Source organism: Mus musculus, chromosome 3, assembly GCF_000001635.26.
Source record: "Mus musculus strain C57BL/6J chromosome 3, GRCm38.p6 C57BL/6J".
Lineage (NCBI taxonomy): Eukaryota > Metazoa > Chordata > Mammalia > Rodentia > Muridae > Mus > Mus musculus.
This window is the reverse complement of record NC_000069.6, coordinates 102,749,878-102,773,871: the sequence shown is the minus strand read 5'-3', so window position 1 is coordinate 102,773,871 and position 23,994 is coordinate 102,749,878. Positions and strand designations below refer to the sequence as shown.

At 44.6% G+C, this 23,994-nt stretch overlaps 1 protein-coding gene across 2 annotated transcripts in view; it reads right to left on the bottom strand.

Moving 5' to 3' along the window:
• Positions 1–1,561: 1,561 nt before the first annotated feature.
• Positions 1,562–23,994, bottom strand: part of Tspan2 (tetraspanin 2) — a 37,541-nt gene continuing 15,108 nt past the window's right edge. For both annotated transcript variants that reach the window (NM_027533.3, NM_001243132.1), the window contains exons 3-8: positions 16,482–16,579; positions 15,641–15,715; positions 14,464–14,562; positions 12,904–12,975; positions 8,604–8,687; positions 1,562–4,995 (exon numbers count right to left, since the gene is read on the bottom strand). In NM_027533.3, the coding sequence (NP_081809.2) occupies positions 4,930–4,995; positions 8,604–8,687; positions 12,904–12,975; positions 14,464–14,562; positions 15,641–15,715; positions 16,482–16,579 (494 nt within the window). In that variant the 3' untranslated portion in view covers positions 1,562–4,929. The remainder of the gene's footprint in view (positions 4,996–8,603; positions 8,688–12,903; positions 12,976–14,463; positions 14,563–15,640; positions 15,716–16,481; positions 16,580–23,994) is intronic.

The following is a 23,994-nucleotide window of genomic DNA, read 5'->3' as shown; positions in this document are numbered from 1 at the left end:
TAGCTTCCCTTTACTGTCAAACTAGAGGTGAGGTTAAATGTCAGTTGTCAGCTACTGAAGGAACACAGGTAGCGCAGAGAGTATTGATTTGCAAGTCTGAGGTTAAGAAATATGTGGGCAACTAAATGACTCTTGCAGGATTTTAACTTACTAGCATAGAGATCTCTAGTTTAAAAAATTTAGATTTATTTATTTTATGTGAATAAATGTATATGCAGCATGTATATGCCTGGTACCCACAGGTCAGAAGAAGGCATTGGATCTCTTGATTGTGATCCACCATGTTGAACCAAATCTGGGTCCTCTGTAGGAGCAACAAGTGCTCTAATTTCTTAAACTTAACTTTCTCAATGAAGATTAAAAAAAAAAACAAAATAAAAAGGGTTATTCTCTCTCTCTCTCTCTCTCCCCTCCCCCTCCCTCCTCTCCTCTCTTGGTGTGTGTGCTCCATGATGTATTTGTGGAGGTCAGAGGACAACTTGTGGAGTCTAGTCTCTCCTTCTACTACATGGGGTTTAGGGTTGAACTCAGGCTTGGTAATAAGTACTTTTTTTTTTTTTTTTATCTGCTGAGTCTCCAGCTTCAGATTTCCTCTTGATGTCCTGTAGGCATCTCCGCTCACACTGTTACCATCTGCTTCTCCTCCTGTGTATCTCTCTCGCAGCCACCAGGTCAGAAGCCTGGGTATTCGTCCAGGTTCTTCTCTCATGCTTCACTTCCTATCTCTGTTGTGACACCCTGTGAGGGTGTGAGTCTATCGCATCAGTTAAAAACTTTATGACTAGCCTTTGTCATCTAATCTCATTCTTCATCCTAGTTATCTTTAAAAGTCTTAATACTTGAAAGTTTAGTTAATAACTCACTGTTTAAAATTTTCTTCATTACTTTAGGACAAAAACAAAACTTGTATAAAACACGGATTACCAGTTACCAGGGTTCTCGTTAATTGTTAGTTTGAGACAGGCCCTCCTAAAATGTTCTCATGTGCTATTTCAGAGTCTTCTTGTGTGTTTTCCTTAGAACACAAAACCACACTTTTTATTTTCTCTCTACCTTGGCCAGTGTGTAAGATTTTTTTTTTTTCAGGATTCAGGTCAGAATTGCCAACATCAAGGAAGTCTCTCTCCTGACTACTCTTTCCAGTTTGAGTGGGCCCACTCTTGGCTAATGATTAGCATTTGCTTATAGCAATAGAGGCCTGCTTTCCCAAACTCCACTTGTCAGGTCAATATTATCCTAAGGGCTCATCAAATCACTAAGACAGTAGCCTCAAACAGTAAAAAATTAAACAAACAAATACAATCTCTGACACTATGTAGAATACATATTATGAAGAGCAGGCACAGAGAAAAATATACTGATGTCAGTTGTGAGTACTATATAGCTTTTGAATAAGACAGAATCGGGGAATGTATTGAAGGTTATTAATGAGTTCAACAAATGTTTTTAAAGCTAATTGGGATCATGTGGAACAATCTTCAGTTTTGCATGATTTTTGGAAAATGATTTATCCCAGAGACCTCTTTGTCAGAGTATCAACATAATTATAACAGCTAATATTCAGTAGTTCCTCTGTATTGTAAGTACTTATATATTGGTTATTGACTTATTTAATAATTAACATGCAATTTAAATTTCTTTAACTAATTTTTTTTTGTTGTTTAATAGGAGTAAAAGAAATCACAAAATATACAGGATAAACACCACAAAACACACAAAAAGGTTCCTGTTGTATTAACTCCACATTTCTGCAGCCAAGCTCTGGGAAGCACAGGGCATGTTACTTGTACTTGCTGTGTCTTCCCTGTTTCCAGGGGGCAGCGTCTGAACTGTGAATCCCTTGCTTGTTATAAGGACACCAAACAATAACATTTTGTATTGCTGTAGTATTTTCACTTTTAAAAGACATCTATATACAAAATACCTTTTATAGTAAAAAAAAAGGGGGGGGAGGATATTTAAAGAAAGTAGGAAATCTTTAGTCTTTAAAATCCACACAAAAACCAACTTGATTCAGATGAGCTTACGCTGGTTCTACCCTCAAGAGACATAAATTGCTCTTTCCTGGGTGTGGGGAAACGGGCTTGGTGTTCAAGAGCATGCCAGTGGGGCCTTGAAAGCTGGGCTGTGGGGAGTACTAGTGGCTTGCCTCTGGGCCATAGAAACCACCTTCACCTATGACAAGAGAGCAAATACCCTTTGAATATTCAGAAAACTTATTTCAGAAGGGAGAACATGCTATCTTCTTTATTGATTATTATTGAGATTATTATCATCTTTCTCTGGGTCTCATTCTCACCCAGCTACATCGGTTAGATTCCTCAGAGGGAAACGATGGCTGTTGGTACAGGAGAACCACACTGGACCCAGGATTAACTCGAAAGGCTAAGCCATAGGTAACCAAGTTTTTCTGGAGGAAGGAGAAACAATTTGGGTGAACTGGTGTTAGCTGAAACGCAACTATATGTAATTAGAACCCTAGGGGTGTTGCTTTTGAACCCACTGCACAACAACAGCATGAAAGGATTACCAGTTTGTTTTTACTATACTGTTTGGGTAAATTGGTAGGTAACACATTTAAATAAGAAAATGTGAACTTGTTAAGAAGATACACTAAGATTTTAAGATAACTCAAGCAGTGTAAGTACATAGAAAATTTAATTTAAAATAACTTAAAATGTTTGGGTCTGATCTCAAATTAGTTCAGGTAAACAGAAATAACTGTAAATGTATATACATGTACATGTGTATGTATACAAACATTTATCTCCATAGTTTCAAACGGGTACACATGTATTAAATTACATATCTCTTTAGCCTTAAGAGATATGTATTTAAGATATGTATAAGTTCAGGACATAGGGGTTATATATCTCTATAGATATAGCTTTATCCATTCACATAAAGATATATATCCATCTTTACTCAAAGATGGAATTCTCTAATTTTACCCAGCACATTCTTTGGAAAGCTTCACCCTCAGAGAGGTAATCACACAGGACATGGGTTTCTAGACTTATTCTTCTGCATTAAAAAATTATTTTACTCTTCTGTCTATAGTTACTGTGGTTTTCCTTAAACTTATTCACTCACCCAGGGAATGAAACTCACTTCTGAGGAACGGGAAATAACTCTGAGCTGGAGGAACCTGAGTACACACTTGAGCCTGTTCTCTGTCTTCAGGAAGACAGATAAACTAAAGCTATAAGAAGGACTGATCACTCTTTGTTTGCTTAAAAAGCTGGCATTTGTCAACCACTGGGGTATAAACATCACAGAGTGATTTTTTTTAAATACTTTTGCATACATAGGTAAAGTAGTCATACACAGTTATACTTTTAACTCCCTCAGTTTTTTTCTCCAAAGCTAGTAGCAGTAGCAAGAATATCTGAAAAAGAGAGAGGTGGCGCTCTGTGGGTGAGACATCCCAGGAGTTGTGTGTCCTCAGCAAAACACTTGGTAAAAGTTTCCTGAAGCATGGCACTTTGTTCTAGCACATACCAAAGTCTTAGGTTCTTAGCGGACATAGAAGCTAGCCTGACGGTTTCCAGAATTCCTCATGCCTTCACTTTTATGTGGTCAATATAATCCTAAGACTCCTTTATACGCTGTTCCATTATGACAAATACATCAATTTCGACCCTGCTGTGGGGTTTCCCACTTGCTGCCAAAAGGCCGAGCAGTGCCTGGGTTTCCCCACTTAAAATCAATCACTCAGGCTCCCAAAGAACCTGAGCATCTATTCATCCCCACAGGGGTTCGCTGAGAAAGAATATAGTTGTGCTGCAGCTGTATGCACGAAAGTACTTTTGATCCATTAACTTGCCTTTGTTGTGTGCATACATATTGAAGAAGGTGTTTATATTGGTTTAGACAGGGTACTCATAACATAATATCTGAGTTATGGGGCGATTTATTTATTTTAAAGAATAAAACTATGTTCTTAATCTATAAAGAATTCTCTGCACAGATAAATAAGAAAAATGGAAAAATATTAGGAAAGTATGTAAACTCAAGTCATGAGGTATTCCAGAGGTACAGACAGTGCCAGCCAGAGTCCCCCACTGTCACGCTGCACAGTGCCTGCTTTCCTCTGTCACCACATCTGAAAAAAACAGTAAGGAGGGTGAAGGAAAGGCCTTGTGGGAAGGCGAGGCCTTCACTAGTTCAAAGCAGAGTTGGCAGAGAAGAGGGAGAAAACAACGTTTGCATGTCATCCTATAGCAGTGTTTCTCCCCCTTCAAAGTTGTTAGTTTTAGTCTTTAAAGCACTCACTTTTCTGGGGCACATGCTTGTCTGTCTGCGTGACTTCTCTTTCCAGAGAGAGGCTTTCTGTTTTTAAATGCTAAGAAAACATGACTTTTTTGAATTAGATTTTTCCATGCTATATTTACTTTTACAGATGTGTTTAGTTCTAAAACTGTGGTTTACTGGATTCTGGGGAGAATATATGTATATATATATATATATTTCAAGAAATCTTTACACTCAACTCAGACACAGTCAATCTATGGCCCTTCAATTCTTCTATCTTATTGCTTCCATTAACTAGAAATCCTGCATTCTCTTTATGTATCTAATTTTCATGGCTAAAATCTGAGAAATGGACCCATTATTACATTTCCTGAATAGCCGAGTTTTAAAAATCTCTCATTGCTTTTTTTCTGGTACTTAAATAGGTTATTCTTGCATACAAGAACTAGGGTTTCCCAGGAAACAGATATCAGTATGTGCAATGCATATACCAGAAACAGACATTCACTCAAGGGGCAAATCAGTAATGAGTCAGACTTACATACATGTGCAAATATACAGTTGACAGAAAATTATTTTAGCTTCTAATATCCTGAATATTAAAAACGAGCCGAGAGAGCTCTTGTGATAATTAGCACGACAACTCTAGATTGCAATTTTCCTGATGAAGTATCATCAGATCACATCGCGTGAGTTCCGTATTGCACAGCAAAGCACCATGCTGAATATCATGCCAAAGATCTGCAACAGAAAGAACCGCTCATTAGCAACTTTCACATGTGGATTCGATAAAAATCAGCACACTGTGGCACTGCTTAGTTCAAGTTACTGACCAACAACACTGGCTGTAAATGACATTTTCATATGTTTCTTAAGGATGGCAACTAAGCAAGACGTCTGTGTCCGCTTTGCCGAGCTCCTATGTTACCTTCCTAACAGACACGTCTGTCTGTCTGTCTGTTTCTGGCTTATGGTTCTTAACAGTTATGAAAGACTGATATGTTTCTGGTTTTTGAATTTTACATTTAAGATGAATCTCAGATCTATTTTACTCACTCAGAAAATAGTTCTTAATTTCTTACGTAAAAGTGCTTATGGTCTAAGTGTCAGAAAAGCTTTCATTCCTATAGCCATGGAGCCCTGTCAAACAGTTTCCCTTCATTCTTGGTCCATTCCTACACAAATGATATGTGGCTGTTTAACTCAATAGTTCTGCCGGTCAGTGGTGATGCACGCCTTTAATCCCAGCACTTGGGAGGCAGAGGCAGGTAGATTTCTGAGTTTGAGGTCAGCCTGGTCTACAGAGTGAGTTCCAAGAAAACCAGGGCTACACAGAGAAACCCTGTCTCGAAAAACCAAAAACCAACCAACCAAACAAGCCAAAACCAAAACCAAAACCAAAACAAAGCAGAAAAATCCAAAAAACAAAAAACAAAAACAAAAACAAAAAACTGCCAGTAGTTCTAAAAGCGATTGAGCTATAATATTCCTGACTTCTTCTGTCTCTTGGATAGTTCTTTGAGATGCCGAGTACCTGGATGGAACCACTGTCCCTGTGGTTTGAAGAGAATACCAGAAGGTTCCCAGTCACCTCTACAAGCCCACAGCCAGAGGAGCCCTGTCTGTGATTTCTCAATAATGACTGGTAATGTGTGCTTTGAGAATGTGGTGCCATGCCTCTGGATCTCTCCTCAGCCCCGTCTAAGAGAGCTGAGGAGCTGAGGATGTTTGATGCATCAAGGCAGGAGTTATTCTAGGAGGGCAGAGGCAGATGGAGATATGGACTCAGCCAGCAAGGATGTCAGGCCGTCAGCCCCTGATCCCAATAGCAGTGTGTGGCAGGGAGATACCCAGTGGGCCTTCGGGTAAGTGATTACACTGCAGTCTCACCTTATGGAGCAAGACCTCTGGAGGAAACTCCTGGAGGAACTCAAGACTCAAGACAGACAAGCAAGAGCAGTTCTCCTTTTCCATGGCAACAGGTTCGCATGCCCCCCACCCATCCTGGGTATAGTCTGAGGGGTTCCTTCTGAGAGACTCCTTCACTCTCAGATCGCTGTGGTCATGAGTCAGGGCTGGCTGCTTCCATGCTATACAACTGTTAGTACAGTCTACTTGATACCTCCATTTTGTGGAATGTTTTCAAATTGCTGTGCTGACTAGTTTTATGTCATCTTGACACAAGCTAGGGTCATCTGAAAGGAAGGAGCCTCAATTGAGAAAATGGCCCCATAAGATATGGCTGTAGGTCATTTTCTTAATTAGTGGTTGATAGAGGAAGGCCCAGACTATTATGGGTAGTGCTATCCCTGGGGGATATAAGAAAGCAGGCTGAGCAAGCCACGATAAGCCAGCCAGGAGGCAGCACCCCTCCATGGCTCTGCGTCAGCTCCAGACTCAGGTTCCTACCCTGTTTGAGTTCTCCTGATTTCCTTCAAGGATGAATAGTGATGTGGAAGTGTAAGCCAAATAAACCCTTCCCTTTCCAAGTAGCTTTGGCCATGGTGCTTTGTCACAGCAATAGTAACTCTGACTAAGATGCTACTTCGGGCTCATCACTAGAGAGCTGTAGAATTGCGCTGAGGTTAGCCCCAGAGCTTGTTGGGGAGGGTCTGTGAGATATCCCTGAATTTGGAGGGCCCAGCATAGTATTTCTGTCATTGCCACACCCTGTGTTCTGGATATAAAGAATGGGAAAAGTCCTTGGGTATTCCCTAAGAACTACCAGTTGTAGATTTCTTCAAAATCCTTGTAGCCCTGCCTTTTAGACTATGAGATAATCCACACATAGACTAGCAAGAAAATTCTATCTTAACACTAGCTACCATTGCTCAAATTCAGTAGTCATTTCTTCGCTAGGCTCTGGCTTCACTCTCATCTCTTTCTAATCTTTCCTCATCCATTCTGCATCACAGGTCCTTCAGGCCTAGAAGATGCCTTTGGTGGTTTGAATAGGTTTGGCCCTCACATATTCATGTGTTTGAATGCTTGCCCATAAGAAGTGGCACTATTAGGAGGTGTGGCCGTGTTGGAGGAAGTGCATCACTATGTAGGCAGGTTTTGAGGTCTCAAATATGCTCAAGCTACACCCAATATGGTACCCAGTTTCCTGCTGTCTGCAGATCAAGATGTAGAACTCTCTCCTTCTCCAGCACCATGACTGCCTGCTTACTGCTGTGCTTCTGACCATGATGATAATGGACTAAGCCTCTGAAACTGTAAGCCAGCCCCAATTAAATGTTGTCCTTTATAAGAGTTATCATGGTCATGGTGTTTCTTCACAGCAAGAGAACCCTAACAAACACAGTGCCTGATATTCTGCCTCTCAGAAGAGCACAACAAACCTTCAATTATGTGGACCTGATGGCCTTCCTTGCCATTCTCACCGTACCTGTCCAGGGCTACCAATTCTTCCCATATGCATTTATTTTTATTTTTATATTTTTTAAAACAAGGTCTCATGCAGCAAGCCCAGGCATGTCTCAAACTTACTACATAGCAGGAGATGACCTTAAACTTCTGATCCTTTTGCCACCATCTCCTAAGTGGCTGGACCACAGGTGTGTGCAGTACTGGGAACTGAGTCAAGGACTTTGTAAATGCCAGGAAAGCACTCTAACAGCAGCTTTGTCCCCAGTCTCTCTCCCATACTCTCTTCTTTTGTGCTGTTAAAGGACTGAGCCACCAACGGCTGATGCTAGAGCATGCTTCTCTCCTTTACAGGTGATAACTCCCTTTGCTTGAATTCCAGGTTTGCCCAGAATAAAAGTATAGAGAAAGATGGTACTTATTAAATGCAACACATTCAGATTTTATGCCAATTAATTTGTAACAATAGGTTATAGGCAGTATCCCACTTGACCTTCATAATCCTGTAAGGCTGGTATGTTTAAAATTTATATTCTACAACTATAGAAGCTTAGGGGAAATTAAGACGCTCTCCTTCAACCCCAGGGCTTATAAGAAAGTAGTGGAGCCAGGAGGTGAATCCAGTTTGTGTGATACCAGTGCTTGCCCTATGCAGCCTGCCAGTGCTCAGATGAAGAGACTTGCTGTTCTGTTACTGTGAATTGAGATTACTTACCAAGGTTATGGCGGCAGGCTTACATGGGAAGTTGTTTCAGTGACAAATTCAAGGTCATAATTGGGTGGATACTGGAATTTGTGTCATATTTTATATAGTTACTACTGATGTATGTCATTAACTTTGTTCTTAGGAGATGTACTGTGAACAAAAGTCTTTACCCATTATGAGATACAGCCATCTCCAATTGGAAGAGAAATACTATGTAAGGGTTTACTGCTTCTTAGAAGGTAAAAAAAAAGAAGACATTCTAGAACTTTCTTACCGTGAGACCCGCAATCCCAATACCAACAATTCCAATGAGCTGCAGTTTAGCACTGATTACGGTTTCAATTTTGTCGATGCAATTCTGTTTAGAAAAAAAAAAAAAGCCATCCATAAAAACTGATTGTGTGACACATCCCATGACCCAATCCTTCCCTTTGCTATCTGGGTCTGTAAGTTAATGAGTGTAAGCTTCTGCTCACGTGCAAACCATCCCTCATGGGTAACGTCAGCCTGACAGCTGTGAAGCAGAAACACAGTGTCGGGCAAACACAAGTCTCTCTTTTTGGGTAAGATTATCTATTTAGGCCAAAGGTCTGCTTCAGAGCTCTGAAGTATGGTGCTACAAAACTTTCTAGTCAACTCCCCCCCCCCACCCCGACCCCCTCGGCATTCCAAAACTTAAGCCTTTTCTTACTTTCAGTAAAGAAAGATAAAATGCGATATTCTCTAAATTATAACCTCCTCTTTGTCATTTACAATTTAAAAGGAATTTTATACACTTGATGTATTTGACTATGTAAGGTATGCATAACTTATTAAGAGACTAAAAGTCTGCATGGGGTCAAATTAAATTAGGGAAAACCAATCCTTAGGAAAACCAGGTCTTGGGAGTCAGAAGAGCATTTCCTCCAGTGTCAGCTGGGCTGTGGTTCCAACCTTTGACCCTTAGGAAATCTGTGAATCAGGGGTTGGAAGAACATTCAGGGATTGGGGAGGCGGGGAAGGGTAGGAAGGTGAGGTAAGCTGGGCAGGAGGCAGAGGGGACTGTCTGTAACCATTACTAGCTTCCCAGTGACAAACACTTCCACTTGGAGACTTCCTACACAGAGGTACTCTCAGCCCAGATGCATCCTCAGGGCACACAAATCTTTAGCATCCTCTGACATCCGCATATGTTAGTTAGCAAATGGTAACCACTCTCATGCCTCCCCTTATATTTAGTGATTCTGCAGATCTCATCTAAGCCACTGGAGTGCGTTGGTGGGTGTGGAGCAGTAAGATATAGCTTCCTCTGCTCTCAGGGGCCTGGTGGAGAGGATGCAGACCCCCAGAGGAACGATAATGCATTCTGCTGAGAGCCTGGAGCACTGCTGGAGACAGCAGTTCCTGGCATGCCAAAGAAAGCCACAGTCCATCCGCAGCCCTTCCAGCCTTTCCCCCTTCACCAGGACTCGGGACTGCCTTCCCTCTGTGCCAGGCTCTGTTGAAGGTAGTGAGAGAGTGTGAAAAGGTACAAGAATCCCTTTCCAACTTCCTCTCCTCAGAGCCAAAGCATCGGTCTGCTCTGTGGAAGGTTAGCTCCTTCTCTGGCTCTGGGTCTCACTCTCTCAGGAAGCCTGCCAGCCACCCTCTTCCCTTCCTTCCCATGCACTCAGCCGTGTTATCTCCATTAACGTTTCCAAGTGACACCAGGCTCACTAGCTCACTCAGTATTTTCAATCTAAAGCAAGCAAAGCAACCTGTCTCCTGCTGCTGCCCCGCCTCCAGCTCTGCCAGCAGCCTGTCTTTCCATTCACAGACGGCTTCTTTTGTGAAAAACAAATTATAAAACATGTACTGGCTTTCCTTATTCACAAGGGAATGCAGAGTCATTGAGATTTGGAAAATAGACATTAATAACAAGAAAATAAGAAACATCTGTCCTCTGCTACGATCAAAACTAATACTGTTGATGATTCTTTGTGCATAAAAGGACCGACCCCCCACACTCGGTTCACTTTCATAGTGATCTGTGTGCTCTCACACTTAACAGAAGAGACTAAAAATATGGCCTTATATTAAATACTTCTGAAATTGGGATTCCTAGTGGCCATAAAACATATTCTATGAAAGGATCATAATTTAAGCAATATCCTGCTGTTGCCTGTTAGGAAATCAGTATTTGGTCATTAATGTATATGTCTTGTAATAAATACCACTGCACAAAAATTTCTATCTGCATTTTCCTCCATTTTTTTCCTTTGTGTGTATGTTTGCCACAGGGGCTGCCAATCTTGTCTTTTGATACTTGGTCTCTCACGGAACTTGGGGTTCACCAATTAGGGTAGGATGGCTGACCATCGAGCCCCAGTGATCATTTGCCTTCACTTTCCCAGCACTGGAATCGCAGGCAGTTCTACCACACCCAGATTTCTCTGCGGTACAAAGGATTAAACCCAGGTCCTCATGCTAGTGTGGTAAACAGTTTATCAGCTGAGCTATCTCCCCAGCTCCTGCACACATTAAAAAATTCCCTTTCTTTAGAATAAACTCTGAGTTTCTAGATGAAAGAGCCTGAGTTCATTTAAGGCTCTGGGTTACATGATTGCACTAATCTTTAGGACCATTATGCCAGCTTTTATAAAATGCTCATTTCACATCTTTCTCACCCATATTGTGTTATTAGTAAAAGGCCAATGTTAAACAATGGGGTCTTGTCATTTAAAGTTGCTTTCATTTCAGATAGCTTCTGATTGCCCATGCTTTTCACGCGTTTAATAGTCATCTGCATTTCATATTTTGTGAACTCATTTTTCTTGTACTTGGCTGACACTCCACAATTACTGCTCAGGGTGGTGGTGGCAGATGCAGCTGAGCTGTCATCCACACCATACTCTGTCTCTACCCCACAACCCTTTGGCTGGTGTCCCCTCCATGCCTCTCCTGGGCTCTTGGAGCACCACGCAAACTCTGTCCATACCCCCACTGTGCACTGTGTCAACGCTAGTGTTTCCATCTCCCATTAGACAGTAGGTTCCTTGTTGGTGGGACCTTGACTCATTCATCTTTGTATCCACAGTGCCTGACAGGCAGAATCAGTAAACACTTAGCCAGTCTCCTCTGCAGCTCTTCCCTCGAGTCTGACTCCTCCTCCTCCTCCCAGTGTCTCTGTTTGCCTGCTCCCCCTTTTGTCCAGTCTTAAATGGCATTGTTTCTTAGACTTTTATTCACGTTTTCTTTTCTTCAGAATCTCCTGAGTCAAATGCACATCCCCAGCTCTAAGAAGCCATCGATACTCTTAATGTCTCTCTTAAGCCACATGTCGGATTTTCCAAACCACAACGTTGAAAACACTGAATTAGGAGCTAGAGAAAGGCCCCTGGTTAAGAGTAGCAGACCTGAGTCTGGTTCCCAGCACCCTTGTCAGGCAGTGCACAGCTGCCTGTAGTTACAGTTTCAGGGGAATCTGACTTCTCTGGCCTCCTTGGGTAGCTACATCCATAGCACATCTACATCTTTCTTCTCCATATATGTGTAATTAAAACAGACCCTTTAAGACACTCAAAAAGCCCACATAGTGTTTCTTTTCTCTGTAACTGGTTATCTGTCCTCCAATCATTAATTCAGTGAACGACACCGTCTTCTGTGCAGGTGGAGAAGCCAGAACCCAGTGATGGCTTCTCATGGTCTCTGATCTCCAATGCTGCCTTCTCTTCTCCACTCCGTCCAACTTTCTCAGTTAACATCATGTGGGTGGCAAGGAGTAGCGAAGTCTTTTCAAAGGGGTCACCTCAACTTCAGGATATTCATCATCCATCAATCTTTCTCATTGCCATCACAGAAAACTCGATAAAATGAAAATCCAACCCCTTTCCATGGCTCTCTAAGCTAACAGCACAAAGGCCAGACTTTTGGTTTCACAGGAGTATCTAAGGCCCTTAGCTACACCTCAGAATTGAAAGAGTCCCTCCTGGAGAGAGGATTTTTTTCAAGGCAAACGCCATATTGCTTCTCAGTCTGCTGAGAGTGATGGCTTTCTCAAACCTCCAGCTTGTCTTTCCCAGAAACGTTAGTTCCTCTGGGTTCCTGTTCTCCCACAGCATGACCTTCTCCCGGCTGCCTTCTTGACCTCCCTTTGTCAAGGACTCATATCCTTCCACACAAGCTTTCCTAATTCTGCTGTATCTCCGTGTTTCCCTGGACAGACTTTTTGCATATTACCAGCTATGAAGCCACTGAGGGAGGGACTCTCTTGTCTCTTTCACTTATAGAATCCCCGACAGAGTTAAATTTATCAGTGCTGTGCTGTCCCAGAAAGATGTGAAGAACACAGAACTCTTGTCCTGGTGAACTCACTTCATATACCTTCAGCACATGGCATAGTCACTGGCAGGTGACCCATCATTCCCAGAGTATGAGGAACCTGCCAGAGTTGCTGTTTATTTCGTATGGCATGGGTAAGGCTCAGGGTCCACTGGGAAGCGGTGGGACCTCCTAGAATCCCTGGGAAGAAGGCCTGAGCCTCCCTGCCTCTACTAACATTCAAAAACCTCCGTCAGGTAGGGGCTGGGGAAGGGACCCTGGAACAAACAGCTTACCTTGTGGCCTGGGAGCTCCTTTGGACACGTGGGCTGGACTTGCTCAGAGCTTTCTTTTCCACAGCACTGAAACTAGAGAGCAAGAAGAGGTTTTAGGACACAGGAGGCAGGAGTGCTAGCCCCAGGGCTCTGTGTCATTGCTGGCTGGCAGTGCCAAAGCCGCAGAGCAGCTCTGAGGCCCAAACTGCTATTTCTGGAGAGCAAAGGAAGAATCACAGGATTGTGCTAGCAACCCAGAAACACGACTTCTCCAAAGCTGCAACAGTTTTATGCTATGAAGTGACTTGGGGCAGGGTAGGGCAAGGAGCTAACTGATGGTGCCCACCATGAAGAGCTGGGAGGTAGGAGCAGGACCTCCCATGCCAGCTCTATCACACTGAAGTCCAGAAACCTGCTGACGAGCAAAAGCTTTATGAGTTTTGGGAAGGGCTCATTAGCCAGGGACTATCTGAGATGAGAGGATGGGAGCCATGGGAAAGCCAAGGCCAGAAGAGCAGGCATGACTGCTGGCTGACAAATAGGCACCCTGCCTCAGGGCTGGCTGCTTAGGACAAAGGGATCTTTGTGCTGCTTGCCCTCTCTGGGGAACCTTCTAAGACACTCTTGTCATATAGAGCCAGGTACCGGGAAACATGTGGCCCAGAAGTTCAAAGTGACTTCTCCAAAATGCAGTGCTTAAGAAAACAGAACGACCTTGGTCTGGCTCATTTCCTCTATAAGCCTTTCTTGACTATATGTAGCTCTAAGCACAGTACTCTAGCACATTCCCATGGAACACTCTAGAAGGAAATATAGTTGTCTCCCAATGACCTCCATTTTATAGATGAGGAGTGAACTAAGAGATATCAGAGAGGTCTGACTAACTCACTCAGTGTCACAAAGCTGCTAAGAGACATCCTGGAGCTGAGGTTTCCTGGCTTGAAGATCACTGCGGTGGTTTGAATATGCTTGGCCCAGCAAGTGGCACTATTAGGAGGTGTGGCTTTGTTGGAGTAGGTGTGACTTTGTTGGAAGAAGTGTGTCACTGTGGGGGCGGGCTTTGAGACCCTCCTCCTGTCTTTCTAGAAGTCAGTCTTCTCCTGTTTGCCTTCAGAACAAGATGCAGAACTTTTAGCTCCTCCAGTACCATGTCTGCCTTGCTTTCTGCCATGATGATAATGGATTGAACCTCAGAACCTGTAAACCAGCCCAAATTAAATATTGTCCTTTATAAGAATTGACTTGGTCATGGTGTCTCTTCACAGCAATGGAAACCCTAACTAAGACAGTCACCATGCTTGCTTCTGTCTCACCACAATGTCACCTCTGAGAAGAATGGACACACATTTGGGTGGCTTTCTCAGTGTCCTGCTCATGCTTTTTGGTCTCTTGTGAATCTGTAGAAGGCCTCTTTCTAGCCAAAGGTCTACACAAAGCACAAACTATGGCTCTCATCAGAGTTAAAATCAAAGGCTACTGTTTCCATTTATTTTATTTATTTTTATTTTAATGTAGGTGATTAGAGAGCCTGGCTCATGCATAGCCAATAGAAAATGTGATGCCAGAGAAGAAGTTACTCACTGCTGAGTGGAAGGTAATGAGAGTTCCATTTCCTCTTGCCCTGTCTTTAAGGTAGTCGCTGTAGGCCTCCTCATACATGCTCTGTACATGTCGTATAGCCTGGAAAAACACCAGGGCACGGTGAGTGGGAAGTTGCAGACATTTTCATCTTACAAAGAAACTCCCCTCCTCTGTGTCCTTTGGCAACGCTGATTCCCCGCACACTCCTCTGTATTTTAAAAGGCCTCTGCACATATAGAGCAAAACACAAATTCAAGAGGTCCTGAGATGCTTCTGAAAATGGAAGGATAAACTGACCAAGAATGTTTTATAACATTAGAGCCACCTTTTGGAGTGGTTATTTGTAGGAGGGCTTCACTGTCAACTAGGCCCATGTAGGAGATCCTGGTGAGCCACATGAGGTGGACTCCATGACCACACGGTTCCCTGCCAACTCGCAGGCATGTGTCTACTGTCAAGGAAGATGTTCTGCATTTAGATGTCCCACACGGCTTAGTGGATGCTTTTTCCAGTGCAAAGACATATGACCCCTAAATCCACAGGCTTGAGCTCTATGTGGAGCTAACCTGAGACTTGTAACCTCTGGGTACAAGGAGCTGTGTTAAGAATGTCCCATAGAGTGCAGTCACTCAGTTTTCATGCTTATCAGTTTTACACTTAAGCTCACACACCCAGTATAGACAGCACATGAGTTCACTGGAAATATGACCCTCTCAAGGCTCTGCCCCCCAACCTTCTTATCCTTCCAAAAGGTCTCAACGCCCTGTGGACTCTCCTCATGACCTCTTCTGGGTTCTGAGGACTGCTACGTGCATGCAGCAGTCCAGGATTTAGCTTCTCATAACAGGGCAGGCCCTGCCTAGGCCAAGGATGAGAAGGTGGGTTCTTTTTCCTTCTTCTTTGCCCCATTCTTTTGTCTGTAACCTAGTGCCTGCCTCATTTTGAACTAGGAACAATCTTAAACTGGAAATCCTAAACAAACAAACATAGACTAGTTTATACATGAACTAGAAACTGCTAATATACGTTATGAGCTCTGTACACTACCAGGTTCAAGGTTCCACTTACATAACTTGGGGGGTTATTTTGTTTCTTAACATTTTGGGATGGGTATTCTATATCATTTGCCATAAGAAAGCTGCCTTAATAACCACAAAAACTTCTAGGTTTTACTTACTACATCCTTGCCTATAAATGCAAATACTCCAGTGGTTACTTCAGCAGCAAATATCACCAACAGACAGGTAAAAAACTGTGGAGAGAAAACACTACTGTCATTAATTTAGTACCCTTTCAATTTATTTAGCCCATTTGCACCCTCAGCTCTGTGATAAAACAAACTCAGCTCTGTGGTACACAAGACAGCTTTTTCAGCTTTATTTAGAGAAAGAAAGAACATCTGGGAGAGGAAACAGACATTTCACACAGCCATAGATGAGAAGCATCAGACAGACACGGAGAACCCAAAGACTGCTGGGAATGGGAAATGAGAGGGTCAGAACACCCTGCTTCAGGCCCCCTGTGAGAAGTCCAGAGCCATCTCTCTGATGCCCCTCACCTCCTTGAGTGTTTAGAGCATCATCCGAGCAGCAGGTAGCAGAGACTGCTTTTGTTGTTGCATTTTCAAACAGAAGCTGGGGGTTAAAATAAGGCACCAGAGGGATGTTTGGCTAAGTCATTGATCTTAACCAGAAATGCTTTCCTTGTAGATAACAGTTCTTTCCTGGCTGTGAGGATCTTTAAGCTGCCCCATCCACAGTGAAATATTATTTCTTAAGGAACAATCAATTCTGAAGCACTCTTCCCCAAATGTCTTTCCTCTGATGACCTCATTGTTTTCACATTTTCCATACGAGGCAGGAACAAAGATAATATTATTCTCATGCAGGAGATGGAGAAAACAGACACCAGAGAGGATCCAGTGCCAAGGCTTTATGTCCTAGAGGAGCTGGGTCTCCTGGCTCCTTCCAGGGAAGTCTGCCAATCCACCCCGTGCCCACCCTGTAAACCCTACTTACTGATCCGAGCACACACTGTGACTCACGCATGGCTCCACAGCACCCGAAGAAACCCACAGTCATCATCAGGGCCCCAGCACCAACCAGCACATACAGCCCTGTGGATGAGAGGCCAGGGAGAGCATTCAGAGCCTGACTGAAGACAGGGCAACCAAGCCCCGTGCAGCAGCCCACACCAGCTAGGCTCTGGCTTTCATCTCTGTAGAACACTCTGCTGCCACCCATACTGGTGACACTTATTGTCTACACTTCATACATACCCGCTCACCCAGCAAAGTAATCCTATCTACTTTCATAACAGTAGACATATCAGGAAACTGAACCTGAAGGAAGCCAGGCAACCTGTCTGAGAACACAGTCAGTGAGGGGAAGAGGCCGCCTCTACCTGCTGCTCAGAGCTGTTGCAATGAATGGCTGCCACCTGCCTCCTCAAGTCCAAACACTTCATCCTGGGCTGTGCACCTTTGTGCAGAGGAAGCACTACCATCCCCACATAGCCAATGATACTGCATCCAGGATAATCAGAAGCTGGCCTCACAGCTGGGACACAAGCCCAAGCCTTTTCTTGAGCCCCAGAACCCGTTGTCCTCTGGACCTAAGGGTTATCCCCACCACTGAAGGACTTGAACCCAAGGGTGTGGGAGGCAAGAGTGGCTGCTGGGTAACAGGGGAGGGAGTGGAGGGGAGGGGACAGAGCCAGGATGTGGGTAAGGACAGGAGCATAGGACACACTATCATCAGTTTGGTGTGAATTTTTTCCTCCTTTTGAGGGCAGTGCCACAGATATTGGACACACAGGAGGGCATGTTACAAAACAAAAATCAAAATCAACAACCCACGGGGGAGAACAATAAGGTAATAGACACCCACAATATCATCAGCAGTAACATGTTTGAACCAGGAGTTAGCTATCCTTGTGAGAATTTTAATACAATTGCTACGTGTGGGACAGGCTGGTCCTGTCAGGCGCTGTTACAGTCACCAAGGGCAGGTTTATTGGAGCAGCTCTCAAGATAGCTGTGAAGTACTGAACCACACTGTTACCTTCTTTTGTAGACAGAGGCACTGGGCCCCAGAGAATCAAGTTATTGTCCCAAGGCCACAAGTTGCTGCTCCCCCCAAGAAGCTGTTCTGCCCCCTAAGCAACAGCAAGAGCCTTACTTTAGGTTTTGGAGCTCTCACTTCCTAAGTCAAGCCCCAGGAGGATTTTCCTCACAGAGGAATGATGGCAATCTGGGAGGCCTGGGCCAGGCCTCCTGATTTCCTTCTCCCATCCTGAGATAAGAGGTTAGCACAATGCTAGGGTTGGGCCTGGCACTTGACTCACTGGGAGTAAGGCTAATGGTCTCTGTTTTTTTTTTTTTTTTCCTTTTGCATTTTAGTCAGATGAGTCACCCAGAAACCATTTTTATTCACCCGGAAGTGGTGGTGGTGGGGCACTTGGGTCCCACCCCTGTGGGGAACCCCTGACTCTGGCATTCAGGCACTTCCTGGGGGCTCCTCTGGGTTGCTCACAGCTGGTTTGTGGGCAGGTCTATCTGTGAACAGACCTAGATGGGGCTGCAAGCTATCAACACTGCTTCCTGCACCATTCAGTCCAGTCAGCCCAGACCAAAAGGGCCTCAAGCTACCTGTGGGTTCCTAAGTGGGGAAGGGTTGGCTGTGCAGTCTGGAGGGACCCCACATTTCCTGCCATTTCAGCTCCATCAATCCCTTTCTCTAAGAGGATCATTTCATGGGGAATGGATGTGGTTACAAGAGAACTGATACCATTTAACTACAACAGTGTTGTTGGCTCCACTGCCTGAACACCATCTTGTCCAATGTTGTCAGTTTTCAAAGCTCTTTCGTTTCTATCATCTCCTTGGTTCCTCAAAGCAGCCTGGTTGGGTAAAGAGGACATCCCTGCGATTTTACACGAGGTCAGAGGCAAGAGTCCTGATTCCCACCCTATACTCCTTACAGAGGTAGTTGAATAAGGGGTGGTAGTAGCAATAGAGGCAGCAGCAATAACAACATCCTATCAGCACTTTTCCATAACGTCTCAAGGGAGAGCCATGTTAACACACTGACTTCTTGATTACAATGTCATTGCCTCCGGTCACTACTACTACAACTGCTGTTGGATCCAGTGTGAAGAAAGAGTTGGGGTCACAGCCTATGGACCAGCTCCCTAAATTCTCATCTATTATATACTACACTCCAGGCAGCTGGTGACCATGCCTTGTTCTAGTGTGAATTGGACCTTTGTAGGTTCCTATAGTTTTCTGAAGACTGCAGGTCTACAAATCTTCAGGTGAGAACCTCCAGTCAGTATATATTTCTCCAGTGGTCAGTGAAATAAATTCAAAGTCCCAGAGTGACTGCCTCATCCCTCCACAGGCTTAGACACACAGCCTGAGGTCCCATTGCAATGAACATGTATTAGGCTGTGCTCCCCAATGTCAGCCAAGTGGGATGTGGCCTCATATCCCAAGAAGGTCTGAGATAGGAAAGGGATGTTGTGAAAAGACAGGCTCGCAGGGTATAGGGGCCCGAGAACTTAGGTCAGAGGGTCTCTCCAGTGGGTACAGTTCACTAGGTCTCTCTGGCAACAATCAGGAGATGTGCTCACTCAAACACTACGCAACACCCCAGTATGGACAAAACAACCTAAGCATCTCAGCAGCTCCTGCTCCTGAGGCCTCTCCGTAGCAAGCCTCTGTTTGCATGAAAGGATGCGCCCGTCCTCTGGGTTCAAAATGAGACTCTCTGTGGAGCTGGAGAGAATCACAGGAAACTTCGACATGTAACGAATTCCCTGGGCTTGCCAAATCTGGCTGTCTGAATCTGTACAGTGTAAGCCCCAAGGCTTCCAAGGATACCTTATTTAAAGTCTGGTTTTAAAAAGAGCTGCTGATGGATCAATTAGCTTATAACTACATTTTAATTCCAAAATGGCTTCCATAGAGTCCTCTCTCCCAAAGAGCACACAAGACAAACATGTGACCTACTTAATAAGTCTCTTATGTTTTCTAAGTCCCTATTTTTCTTGATTTGAAAACGGAGAGTCCTTTGAAATTGGGTTTTATTGTTAATGACTGGGCTTGGTGAAGCCAGTGAGATGCTACCAGCAGCAGCTTACCCAGGGATGCCTACTTCCCTAATGAGTCCATCTCTCCTCCTCCTCAGAGTTCAGACCCTTCTAGAGGCATTGCTTCAGCTAACAAATGATCAGGAGGGCCTGTTCAAGGCTCATCAGCACAAACTCTTCTAAAATCCTTCTTGGGAGTGGATATATTGGCATGTTCGCCACTGCCAGTGATCTTGACAGCAGATGGTCTTATGTAACCTGCTAATGATTGGTTTTTCATCTAATTTTTTTTTGATATGTGTGTGTGTGTGTGTGTGTGTGTGTGTGCAGAAGTTTTCCTTCCAGTTTCCCTTGGACGCACATAATTACAGCCATCATCACTCAGTCTCCATGGGGTTTAGTCCCAGGACCCCTCACATACTAACCAGTGGATGCATGGAGCCACTCATGAAATGCATCATATTTACACATAATTCACCCACAACCCCCTACATCCTCTAAATCATCTCTGGATTACTTACCATATCTAGCACAACACAAATGTTCTAGAGTTGTTGGGCTTACTATTTAGGGATTAATGGCATGAAAAGGTCTGTCCATGTTCAGAAGAGATGCATTAAAAAAAAAAAAAACTTTGACCTGGGGTTTCTTGGATTTGTAGATGCTGAACCAATGGATGTGAACCAATTCTATGGGTTGGCTGTATCTATGTGTTTAGGAGAATCTATATGAGTCTGAGCTCATGGGAAAGGGTTAGATGCTTTCTAAATAACAGCCGCAGGAGCTACCAGATAGCAGTTAGTATTCCAGGTGCGTTACGTGTCTCATTCCATCCATGTCACTGGTGGGAAGTACCACTTCCTGATGGCCTAGCCCTCTCCAGGTGATGCCTGTACTCTGCACTTGACACGGGTCAAGAACCCACTTGATGGAAGGTCCGTGTGATAGCTGGTCTAAGCCCATCCCAACTGCTCCTCTCGCATGCTGTCTTCCCTCATGAGATGGCTTTTCCTCAGCATCCCCTCGGTCCGTGAGTACTGAGAGTTAGTATTTGTTCATAACTCACCTCTAGCTGAGTTGGCCCTGCACTTATGCACGTTCACAGTCCACATCTAAAGAACCAGAGGCGCAGCTAATGAAAGCTGCAAAGCTATAACAGGTAAACTGGAATCCAGCCAAAGTGTGAACTGGAATCCAGCCAAAGTGTGAACCCCAAACTCCCAGGCTACATTTCCAGTAGAGACACAGAACAGTGAGTTTCTTACCTAGAAATCTGCCATGTATAAATGGTAGAAGAGTTCCTGAGATTTCTAAAATTGCTGCTTCCTGGGTGTTTCCCATAAAAGAACAGGCTAGGGTCCAGAGCTCTGGGCTGCTGAGACTGGGTATGGTTAAGTCCCCTCTCTCCTTCAGGGTTGTGATCTGCAATTCTGGCATAATTACCTATTCTGATTCTTGTAGAATGGCTTTGGAGAAACTGTCCAGACATGGTAGTCTCTGTTATCCAGCTAGCATGGTATCAGATATGAAGTTAAAAAAATATTACCAGAGTGAGTCAGAGTGTTTATAAAGGCAAGCCAGCCCCTGAATGGTTAGCAACGGAACACTTTCCTTCCACACAACCTCAGCCACAATCAAAGTCAGACTCCGGGACTCTGAATCGAAGAGGGAAAGGCAGATGTAGCCAGGCTGGGACTGCAGAGCCAAGTGGCTCCTGTTTGTGTGGGCACCCCCAGTGGAGAAACCTGCTCACATCCTCGGCTCACAGACATGAGCTCATGTGCTCCAGCTTCCTGAGGCAGAGAGGACCATTCCCCACTCTATGATCCTGGAAGACCCCGAGGCATTCACCCTTCCAAAACATGGGGAGGGGCCAGGACAGGTAATCAGAGGGGCAGGTTGTTGGAATTAGGAAGGAGCAGGGGCTTGAGTTCCCTGAGAGAAACTGGAACGGAGAAGGTCTAGGAAACTCCAAGTAACCCAGGTTTTCTCCCTGCCAGCCCCGCTCTTGCCAGCCTCTTCCTTCCTCACCTAGGCAACCAAGGGACACAGAGACCCTGGGTCAGCTGCTAGGCCTTGGCCTTGACCCAGAGGGACACAAATGGAGGCAGCAGGCAGCAGTTGGTCTGACTACCTCCTTCCATGTCCTCATTTCCCCGCATTCGTGTCTCCCTGCTTTGGCTAATGCCTACCACTCTGTCTGCCTTGGACACTTGGTACAGAGCATTGAGACAGAGAGAAACTCCATTATCATGGAGGGAAAAGAAGAATTCGAAAAGGGAGAGCATCTTTGCAAACATGGGTCAATCCCCAAAAGCCTGCCTGCTGCCTCCCCAGAGCTATGCTCTGTGTCTTTCTGGAGGCTTCCTCGCTCTAGGCTGAGTGGATGGCTCCCCCTCTCTTCTTCCCTTGCCTGCGATCCTCCTTGATTCCCAAGAAGCTGGGGCCACGGGCAGGTACCATTGCACTTGGCTGTGGCTTGGTGTCTTGAAGAACCACTTGAGCATGCTAAGCCTGTTTAGGACATCTTTAACCGAAGGGCAATGGGTATGAGCTGATGACTCAGAAACACATTCTAAAGAAAAATACACAGAACATTTAGGCTTAGTGGCCCACACCTGAGAGCCTAGTGCTTCAGAAGTGGAGGCAGGAGGATCAAGGGTTTAGCTATTAAGTTCCATTCCAGCCTGGTCTACATGAGACTGTTTCCCTCTTCAGGTCAGATCAGTGAGCTAAGGAGCCTCCCACCCAGTGGGAGGGAGGGTGGTCCTACAGGGCTGGAGAGGCAAGAGATCCAGGAGTAGCTCCATCTGTGTTGCTGGTTTGAGGTGTAAGTAAAGTTTCACAGGTACAGTTTTGGATTTAACCTAAAAATACCTTGTGATCTCTTAAGTCAGAAATGTTGAACAAACTTAGTCAAGCTAAAGTGTTCTGTTGGTATTTGACCACTGTGCCGAAAGCCAGGGCTGGGTGTTTACCAATCGCAGAGCTCCCTGTGGTGAGCAGGAGGGTCAGCTGCTCTACTCTAACATTCCGGCTTTGCTCTCTAAGCTAAGCCAAGTGGATGGACAGGGCCTGAGACACAGAGACGCCTTTTCATGTTATGTTTGTGACATGTTTGTCAGGAATCTTTCTATGGTGACCATCCATAGAAACCCACTCCACCGGACTTGAATCTAATGGAAATTTAGTGAGACACATGACTGAAAATCCAGGCTAGTACTCATCGAAGAGACTACAGTGATGCTGTCAGAATCCAGTCCGTGGCCATCTTCGCTCATCTTTCTTTCTGTCTCCTCCCTGCTATGATTAAATGGCTGCCAGAAGCTGTAGGCTTCTAACTCCAGTAAAACATGCTTCTTTCATTTCTACCGACCCCCTTACACTTCCCAGCCTAATGCTAGTGCCAGGCATCAAACTGCTTGTGTAGCCCGCAGCTTGTTGGCCTAAACACCCTTAAGCTAAGCAGACTGAGAATGGATGAGTTACCTAGCAGAGCAAAACCAGTAAAAGAGTCCACAAGTAGAGCCTGAATCCTTCTTCTCGGTGCTGTGGCATGAGTGTGGGTGTACCCGGCCTTGGTTCCTCAGCAACATCTCCCCTTGCTGTTAGCCCATGGCCAGTGATTGTAAACACAACATGGACACAGTCAGTGCTCAGAAGTTGGAGGACAGGGTTTTTGTAGGAACAAAGCACCAGGCACAAGGAAACTAAGGGCCAAGAATTAGAGCTATAGCCTTTGCTGTCTCTTCTCTTAGGCATAAATATACAATGCAAGTCTGGTCAATAGGCTGCAACAGGAGACTTCCGGAAGAGGACTGGTGAAGTGGAATTTCTGTTTCCTCCTTTGGATTGTACTGATGAAGACAGTGCTAGAACCACCATAGGAGAGCAGGGCAGGGTTAATAGAGGGACCGAAGCCCCTGAGAACAGCGCCAGCTTTATCTATGTCACCCTATTTCTTGGCAGAAGGTATGGCTGCTGCCGCTCTGCCTGTTCCCCTTCTCCAGGGACAAGTCTCTCCTGTCCCCATGATGGGAGTCTTCCCTTCTCTCAGAAGTCTTTACTGACAGAAGTTTTGAGATTAGCACCCCAAAACTTTGAAGTTATTTCTTCATTTTGAGTTGTTTCCATGTTAAAACATCAGATCACAAAGTAAAATAATGACTTATTGGGGGTCCCCCACGACAGCTTGAATGGACTGATGAACCACTCCAGGAAGGAAGGGTGTTCCCTAACCCTTTAAGATAAACTTTAGTTACATTTCCTTGATACCTCTTTAAATAAACAAATCAGTTTTCCTGGGGCCTTCTTCTATCCTGGAGAGAGGAGGAAGGGGCCACAGAGGCACATCCCCCAATACCAGTAGAAGTGTATAGGTCCAGAGACTTAGACAGTGGCTTTTGCCTTTCTCCTGTCCCTCATACCCAACCTTTAGGG